The sequence below is a fragment of the Pygoscelis adeliae genome, unplaced genomic scaffold (assembly GCF_000699105.1).
Source record: "Pygoscelis adeliae isolate BGI_AS28 unplaced genomic scaffold, ASM69910v1 Scaffold45, whole genome shotgun sequence".
Classification (NCBI taxonomy): domain Eukaryota; kingdom Metazoa; phylum Chordata; class Aves; order Sphenisciformes; family Spheniscidae; genus Pygoscelis; species Pygoscelis adeliae.
Genome location: NW_008825114.1, coordinates 7,198,150 through 7,207,872, shown reverse-complemented (window position 1 = coordinate 7,207,872; position 9,723 = coordinate 7,198,150). Strand labels below are relative to the sequence as shown.

The 9,723-nt window shown below is 38.0% G+C and overlaps 1 protein-coding gene across 1 annotated transcript in view; it reads left to right on the top strand.

Annotated features, from left to right (window-relative positions):
• PCSK5 (proprotein convertase subtilisin/kexin type 5) overlaps positions 1–9,723 on the top strand; it is a 269,604-nt gene that overhangs the window by 197,375 nt on the left and 62,506 nt on the right. Inside the window, 5 exon segments of the mRNA XM_009328171.1 lie at positions 178–371; positions 1,844–1,928; positions 4,601–4,698; positions 5,288–5,417; positions 6,493–6,608. Of these exon segments, the coding sequence (XP_009326446.1) occupies positions 178–371; positions 1,844–1,928; positions 4,601–4,698; positions 5,288–5,417; positions 6,493–6,608 (623 nt within the window).

The following is a 9,723-nucleotide window of genomic DNA, read 5'->3' as shown; positions in this document are numbered from 1 at the left end:
TAAATGGAAGAGAAGAGGCAGCTTGATACAATGCTTTGGAGGGTTACATCTTAGTAAACGTGATCATTAGAAAAGCAGCAATGCTGAGAAATACTTCTGCTTTGCAGTCATGGTCCAGGAATGTGGTGGCAGGTTATTTCATTAACGACTCTGCCTTCTCTTCCCTGCTGTCTGCAGGATCTGTGTTTCGACCTGCCCACCTGGTCACTACAATGCAGACAAGAAACGCTGTAAAAAATGCTCACCCAATTGTGAAACCTGTGTTGGAGGCCATAGTGACCAGTGCATGACCTGTAAATCTGGCTACTACCTGAATGAAGTAACCAATAGCTGTATTACCAACTGCCCTGATGGGTTTTACCTGGATAAGAGTTAGTATTTCTTGTTGTTTCTTTATTGTGGGCTACAGAATTTGATCTGGGGAGGTTGCTGGAATACTTACGAGCAGGAAAAGTATATGTTGATGCATCTGTCTCTTATCCTATTCCTCTTATTAAATTGTTGCCAAGTGTGATCAAGAAGCTCCTCAAAAATCTTCCCTTATTTTAAAAACCATGCTTAGTGGCAGGATGTTTTTTCTGCTTGTGGCTGGGAGTAACTGTAGCAGAATGAGGGCAGTTCAAGAGCAAGTCAGCTGCAGGACAGATCAGGTTATCACTACTCCAGAAAGGTACAGGCAGCACCCATGTTCTGAACATGAGGCATTCCCCATTCCCCCAAATTCAAATATGACACCAGATAGAAGAGAGAGATGAGAAATCGACCATGGCCACTGAACTGGAGGTCTAAGAAAAATAGGCTCCTCAGATGTAAAATGTGGTTGCAATTAATGTTTCTGACAGACCTAAGTATCTGCAATGAGGTGATGACCCAAGAGCACTAATTCTCTGCCATGTGAGACACCTGCCTTCAGTTTCCTCCTGTGATTGCCAAGTAGACTGCCCGTGTTTAATTTCCAGTTTTGGCTAGCAAAAATACTTAGACATATATTCAAACATGGGCTTAAAACTGCAGTGACTTCAGTTATCTTTAGACACATCCTTAGAAGATAAGTATGTGCTCAGGAGCTTTGTTCATCAAGGTACCTAACCTTTTGCTTTCTTCATCATGAAGCTGTGAGTTCATTTTTGAGGATTAGTAAAAACAGGTACTACTTTAATTCTTCCATTTTTCACTGTGTGAGACTACAGTAAAGGGAATTCCATTCCACCTAATTAAGATGGATAGATGAAAATTTAGGACTAAACGGGAACATCAGGGTTTTCTTCTCAGAAAGGTACATGGCACTGCATCTCAAAAGACACCAGGTCCGAAGAGAGAGAGACACCTCTTAAAGTAGGGAGCTCTTGAGATGAAAAGGCAGGTGTTAAGTAATTTATGTGTTGACTTTGTTAAGATCAGACCTGTTCATGCAGATGTGTCTTTAAGCACCAAATCAGGTAAGACAGGACAGGCTGCTTGCATGGAAAGGGTAAGAGGTAAATTGCAGGACAGTCTCTGGAACACATGGCAATCGTTACTGCATATCACTGCTGTATGAAAAGATTATTTAAGTCCATATCATAAATAGTTAATATAAATTTAAAATGTTTATGAAGATGTTTAACAACCTCAAAGCGTATTTTTCTCAGAGTACAACTATAACTTCAAATGTTTAGAAATAGATTAAACCATTTGATGTTTGATGGAAAAAGGCAGAATTTAGCTATTTTAGTCTAGCTTGCTGCTTCTCTTCCTGATGTCAAGCTAGAAAGCAATAAGTTACATAATAATAAATCCATATAGTTTTATTAAACATAACTGACCAAGGTTTTCTGGGTTGTTTTCTTTTTTTCCTTTGTAGATAAGATTGTTTGCCGAAAATGTAGTGAAAACTGTAAGACCTGTGTTGAATTCCAAATCTGCACGGAATGCAAACATGGCCTAAGGTAGGGAAATGATGGATGTAGCTAAACACAATACCTGAAGAGGCTTACAAGGCTGTGGATACACAATGAAGACCATCAGATAGCTATTTAACCTTGAGTGGCCCTCATTTCATGTGTTCCATCGCTCTTTAGTTTTTTCTTGTGCTATTATGTGCCAGTTTGGCTAACAATGGATTTTTTAGAAGACCTTTCATTTCAGACAAAATAAAAGCCACAGTCATGTGGAAAGCTGGCTTCTTCACTTTTTTGACCTACAGTGCGGCAGTCAAGGATTATTTTAGAGGTAGAGCTGATGAAACATATTAATCTTTCTGATTAATTCCTGTGATAGTTAGAAACTATTTTCTTATCTTTATTGTATTTCTTCACACATCCAGACATTCACTTATCTCAAGTACCTCAGGCTCAATTCTATTACAATATAGTGTGCACATATTTTAAACAGCAGTGGATATTTTTTCTTCATTGGAGGACTTAATCATTCTTGAAACAGATAGGTAAAACCTACAAAGCAGCAGTACACATTTCAAGCTCCTTTATGAATGAATGACCTTTTGATCTAAGCAGCAAAGGTCAAAAATCTTATAAAACTCATGACAGAATGTATGCTGGCTTTATGCCACAAAAAATATGAAGCCAATATTCAGCACCTATAGGGGTTCTTCTTGCAGAATACCAGTGTTCTGCAAATGTTTTAACACTGAGCTTTTACTTTCCATCAAAGTGGATTTTCATCTCTTAGTAAAAGCTGAATGTTGTTTGTTTCTAGGACATCAATAGCTGAATCCCTTTACATTTTGTAAAGGAATTCTTATTTCTGTGTATTTACATTGCATCTAGATTTTCCAAGTGCCTGCACAATTTTTATTACGAATATCTCTATTTTTTTTTAAGTGAAAAACTTTGAAAAGGAAGTGTGATCTAATGGGAAGGAAAGCATGGGATCAGATCAGAACATTGGTCTATTTACACTGTCTGTGAAATATGAGTATCTGCTTCCCTTTTAAAATGTTATTAAATTTGCAGTCCATGTTAAGATTTTGGAGAATTTTAACAGATTCAGTATGACCTTCTGTGTATCTGCAAAATCAAATTAGTAAATTAGCAGTTTAGAAGTTCCTAGAATGGGCAAATATGTCAGGAGACCAAAGATTACATAGATTTGTGACCTTATAGGACACAGTTGTTGTAGAAAAGTTTTGCCCACATTTTCTTTATTTCTCTGGAGCTGAGTTTCCCTGTCCATTTACACAAACAGCAGCTTGTAGCACCACTGAAGAGAGTAGACAAGTCCATTCGGTGTGAGAAGAGAAAGAGAAATTGAGATCAATTTCTCTGATCAAAAGAACCCAAACTTCATGTTTTCTGGGGCAATATTAGCAAACTGAGATTAATTTTTGGTAATGTTTTGAAAAAACACCATCTGTGTGGGTGTGACAGATAAATGGAGCCTTGCAGGACATGCATTTCATATTCCCCAGTTGTTGGAAACTTGTTGCATTTTTTTGGCAGAGTTATCAATGGGCAGGGCCCTGGCTGGGACTTGGAAGACCTGGATTCAGGTTCTGGTCCTGTTACTGGCCCATTGAATAAACTTGGGCAAATTATTGCTTTTCCCATCTGTAAAAAGATGATAATGCTATCTGCCTTGTAAAGCACTTTGAGGTGTGTGACTGGGGAAAAATAATAAGAAAGCAGGGGTTGTTAGGTTTGTTGAATCGCTAATTTAATTTTTTTCTAAACTGGGACCATGCACACTCTTGAAAATTTCCAGTGGTGCTGAGCACACAGGACTTTTGCTGGATCCAATCTGTAAAACAGGGTTTCCACTCACTCAGGGTGGTAATCACCAGAGCTGAAGAGCATCTTTAGAGAAAGAGCTAAATTGGATGAAAGCTGAGGTTCCACAGAAGATGGCAAACATGGCAGAGAAGTCCTAGCTTAAAAAAAAACAACAACCAAACCTGCTGTAGGCACCTTATAACACAAAAGCATGAACAGCTACTTAGAGGGAAGCATGGAAATGCGACTCCATGCTATTTCTTTTTCCACTGTCACTCACTCTTTTGTGCTCTCTCTCAAAACTGCCTGCAGGCAGAATACCTCCGACTGTAATCTTGACAAATCTCCCCAGCCACTCAGAACTGGCATTCAGTTAGGAGGTTTCAAAGGAAACTGCTATTGCAGAAAGAGGTGGTGATTTCCTTCACTGTCAATCTATTCTTGGCCTGTGCTGTAGCATAGTATCAGGAGATGCTGCTGGTCTTTCAAGAGAAGCGGGAGATCTTGTTAACAAGTCCCGTAGCATTTTCCTGGATGCAGTGGTGCTGACCCTGTGCCAAATTCCTCGTGGGTAATTGCATTTTACATGCCTGAATTTTTAGTACTCTTTGGCATTGTTCTTTTTTTTTCTGTCCCCTACTACTTGGTAGTATTTACAGTGAGTTTGTAAACTGCTTTTGTATTTCACCATGGGCAAAACTGCATTTCATTCCCACTTGAAGTGATTGCTGTCTCTAAATTTATAAAATATGACCAATGAAGGAAGTTGGTGAATCCTAATATATGGGTTGTTCTTTTATTAAAAGAGAACTACTGGTTTGTGCATGACCTTGTTGTCCTCTGTTGCTGTTATCTGCCCAAACACTGTGCTTTTTTCCTTTTTACGATAGCTTGCATGGCACTAAATGTGCTATCCGCTGTGAAGAAGGAAAATACCATAATGGTAGAGAATGTGAACCATGTCACCGTTCCTGTGCAACGTGTGCAGGTACTCCACTGACATTTATCTGCATCATTTCCTTTCCTCTATATTTTTAGCTCTGATTTTATTGTACTATAACACAGTTACAGAATAACGTCATTGTTTACATGTAAAAACTTAATTGTCTTGATAGCTATTTAATATATTTTAAATACAGCAGACTTCTTTCAGCTAACATGAAAATTTAAGTTTTCTAATTGAAAGTGTACATACTCTTCTTTTTTTCTTTTCTTTTCTTTTCTTTTCTTTTTTTTCTTTTTCTTTTTTTTTTTAATTTTTTCTCTTAGTAGAGCTCATTCTGATTTCCAGTAATGCCCTCCATTTTCTTTCTGGGATGGAATAATGACTGATCGATTTTGTGCGAGCGTTAGAACTACCAACAGCCATTTCTTTGAGAAAAAGATAGGCTGAAATTATGTAATGTTGTTTATTCTAACCATGTACCTTTATTGCTTGATATTACTGTTTGAAAGAAAATAAGGCAGGTAAAACATAGTCTCTAAAATTATTAGATTTTGCTACAGTTAGAGGTGGCGTCTGTTAGGCAATAAGAGGAACTAGCCAGTAATACAGTGTACTTTCTCTCTGGTTTAAGGTGCTGGAGTAGATGCCTGTATAAACTGCACACAGGGTTATTTTATGGAAGATGGAAGATGTGTACAGTCCTGTAGTAGTGGTTATTACCTTGATCACTCTACTGAAAGTGGATACAAAAGCTGCAAAAGGTATGATCAGCGGCTCATATGTGTCTTGATGTTTGGCAGTATATTAGCTATTACCATGTTGAAAAAGATAATATGTATGAGAAAAATAGGAAAAACATATTGCATGCTAAGCAAATGAAGGAAAAGCTTTTTTTTTTATTTTAATCTGTGTTATACTCATGCAGGTCTTCTAAAAATGTTTTTTCTTGCACGTGTATGTGTGCCCACTTTAAAAAAACTCGTAGTGAGAATCTAAGTATATATGCATAGAAATGTAAAATTTACAAATCTGGCAGAGGATCCGCATTTCTCAGTAACAAACCAAAATAGTCAAACTAGTATTTTTTAACTGCAAGTTAATTACTATTCATAAGGACCATTTTAGTTCTTCAGCTGCATATTCACAAACATGCCACAGGTATACTACCAGACTGCTGTCCAGAATAGCTCACCTGTCTCAGGGTACCAATGGGTGGATAGATCCTGGACAAGGCTGTGCTGTGCAAGGAAGGGACTTTTTTTTCTATTCCATTCTTTGTTAAACAAATACCATTCGTTATCCTTTGGAATCACTTATTATTGACTAACTTTGAGTTCAGGGCAGGAAGGAAATCACCACGCGTTACAGATTTCCACACAAAAAAATAATCGATACACAATGAAAATATGATGGAGCCAGAAGGGTGATGAAAGGACTGGGCAGCAGGTCAGTCTTTCTTTTCCATCATGTGGCTTAAGCGCATGCCTTGCTGGCACATGTGTGCGTGATCAGCTTAATACTTTTGTTGATTACTTCTTCATAGTTCCAAAATACTAGAATAATGCAGCTGTCTAGTAAAAAAGTGTGAATAGAAAGTGGTTGGAGGAAAGAAGCAGGACTGGGTTGCACAGGGAGTTAATTTAGTAGTAGTAGTAGTAGTAGTAGTCATAGTAGTAGTAGTAGTAGTAGTAGTAGTAGTAGTAGTAGTAGTAGTAGTAGTATAGCAGCTGATACCTCTAGAAACAGCAAACAAGCCCTTTGCAATACAGAAGAGGTCTCCTAGGAACTCTTGTGTTTGGTGAGGCCATAAGACCAACTCCTGCCATTGTCTTTCAGATGCGATGCCAGCTGTTTGGATTGCAGTGGTCAAGGAGACAGAAACTGTACGAGCTGTCCAAGCGGCTATAACCTAGACACTGGTGTCTGTGTAGTGGGAACAGTCTGCAAGGATGGTGAGTGCAATTGTCTGAAGAGATCCATTTCACGACTGCCAGCTTCTTCTTTTACATGTATTGGGTTGGTTTGGTCTGTTTCTTTTCTTCTGTTACAGTCTTGATTTGAGGTCTCCATTACTTCTTAATTTTTTCAGGTTTATGAAAAGGAGAAAACTACATTTGCGTGTATTAACAAGATTAGTCACATCCACTTTACCTGAATTTTCCTAAAATAGTTTTACCCCCTGCCAACAACCTACTTTTCCTTCCTTACCTGTTTTTCAAAAGCCATTGCTTTCAAAAGATTTTTATATGAAGACCCTAGTGTACTATCAATAGAATCACATCCATCTATTTTGCCACTTTAAACTGTGAAAATGCTGGTAAGTAAAAGGGATTTTAAGTGCCTTTAGTATTGCTTGAATTATGTAAAAGGGTAATGAGAACAAAAGAATTCTGAAATAGGGAGCACCCAATTTGTGGTGGTATTTGAACTTCCTCCAAGTTCTCTGTGGCAACCAAGATAGCATTCTTATTGCATATGATTGGCTTAATTATTCACTAATATTCATTGCTTTCAAATGTCACAATTAGAGAGACACTTAGATAACATCTTGCTTCCCTAAAAATGTTACTATGTGAATTACTTGTAGACACAGCCCAACAAGTGCAGTCCAACAGGAAAATCATACCAGAACAAAGCCCAGTGTTAAGCCATGTGGAAGATACCTGACATCAGATGTATGAAAAGCTAACAATGACTCTTGGGTCCAGCTCATTTCTGCTGGATTTAGTAAGAGATTTACCAAAGACATAAGAAAAATAAAACAGAAAGGGTGCAGGGTTGAGCCTTGTTTCTGTGGACCTTTACAGATCCTGTTGGAATTTAGGCCTTCAAACTTCGAAAAGTATCCTGTCCATCGTAAAGTTACATTACAGGTACTGGTAAACCAGTCATGAGACCTTTTCACATCAGGACATTATAAGTGTCATTGTAATCTAGAGCAAGTCCAGAGAAGGTCAGATATGGACGGACAAATTAAGAGAAAGTGTAATGCTAAGAGTTTTGAGTAACCACAGTCTCAGTATGGTATTGCAGTTGAATTCTGCAACGCAAACATTTGACCTACCAGTTTGGTCTTTAATATGGTTGGATGAATCTGTCCTCATTTGTACACATGCAACTTCAATCAGATACACATGTAGTTGCCCAAGACTGGGGAAACCCCATCTCAGTACTGTCTCCCCCATTCTTCCAAGTGCAGCTGCCATGAAAGGGCAACACATCAGTGTGTGGGCCTTCAGGCAATTGCAATGCACCATGCTGGATCCCACCACACAGCACATGTTCTCAACAGTCTCGGGTAGCCAAGGAAAGTCCAGAAGGGTTTTTCTTCTGTTAATTTGCAAAGCATAGAGGGTCTCATTTCATTGCCTGACAATCAAGCACTGGTTACTAGTCTAACTCACTCTATAGGATTTGCATTTCTGTTGAGAGTGTTTTATTCTTTTTCTGCAGTTTGAGTGTTTTATTCTTTTGATTCATAAAAATTGAGAACAAATTCCTTTGCTGTAAATACCACTGTTTTCTAATTATTCTCTTTCTAATCTTTTTTTCCTTTTCACAAATGGATACCAATCATTCCCTGTTGGACCACACAATATCTCTTCCTGAAAAAAAAAAAAAATGCTGTTGACTGAAATTCCTTTCGATGGACCAAATTTCCTACTTGCTACCTGCTCCTGAATGGTCTCTTCAACCAAATCTGCCTGTCTGACCAATTAAATCTTCCTCCATTGTACACGCCATGCTCTCCAAACCTTCAACCTCCCCTTCTTCTCTTGCTGCTGCCCTCCGGAAGCCACGGAAGAGTCTTGGGCCGAGGGAGGATTCTGTATGCTGGTGAAAAAGAACAATCTCTGCCAGCGGAAAGTGCTTCAGCAATTGTGTTGCAGAACATGTACGCACAAGGGGTGAACTGGCACCTCCCAGCATCCTCCTGCTCCTGTAGACTTATAGATTAATCCATATTATTGAAAAAAGAAAAAAGGAAAAAGGAAAAAAAAAAAAAAAAGGAAAAAAAAAGCCACCTCTCTCTCTCTCCCCCCTCTTTGTCTGGGGAGATGGTGAACTGTTTGTTGGAACTTAAATGGAAAAACTACAACACGCCTACCTTTCATAACTGGGTGTCTAGAGCTGAGCATCCAGGATCACAGAGTCAGTATTGTGTGACCAAAGCATTTGATGCCAAAATTAGCATTTTACTCATGATTTGATTTCCTGTCAACCTTAGGATTATTCCTGTTTTTTGAAGGTCCTTTTTCTTCCCTTTTTTTCCCTGCTTCTTTCCCCTTCAAGATGTTTAAAGAGTGTTTCAAGAATACAACACAAGTTTACATGGATTAAAACTAAACAATATAAAAATATTTGCATTAGTCTTTTTTGTGCTATGTGTATTGACAGGGGGAACTTGAGTTCCTGAGGGGATCAGAAACATCATTAGCTGCAGGACTAAGTTCTGCCCCTTTTGTAACAGTATTTAAAAAAAGAAAAGTGAACATTTCTGCACACATTTCTTTCTTACTTCCTCTGCTGTGTGCTGTTTTTTGTATCACATGCAGTATGTATATATGTTTGCCCAAAATGTGGTTTTGGTCATATAGATTTCATTTTTAGACAGCTAGCTTATTAACAGATATGCTAGGATTTTTATTTTATTTTTTTAAATTGTCAAAGCTATTTCAAATAAACTTTAAAAAAAACATTGTTCCTGTAGCGAACAAATTAAAAAGATACTACTTCTCTTGGTTTGCATAAGCGAGAGTACTGTATACGCTCAGAAGTCAGAAGACATTGCTAACATGTAAGAAGTATTCATAAATTATTGTTGTCTTGTAACGTTCACAAAAAAGGGGATATTATCATACAGATATGTGGAGCTATTTCATAGTGCCCATACATAAATGCCAGTGTGACTATATGTGACAGGATGTGTTTACAGGACTGGATTTATAATTGTGCCAAATACATCTCCAGGAATAATTACATACAAGGCAATAAATCAATGGTTCTCTTGGTGTAACAATCGTGTCATGATGGGCCTGAATCTGCTTTTAACTGCTCACAATAGAA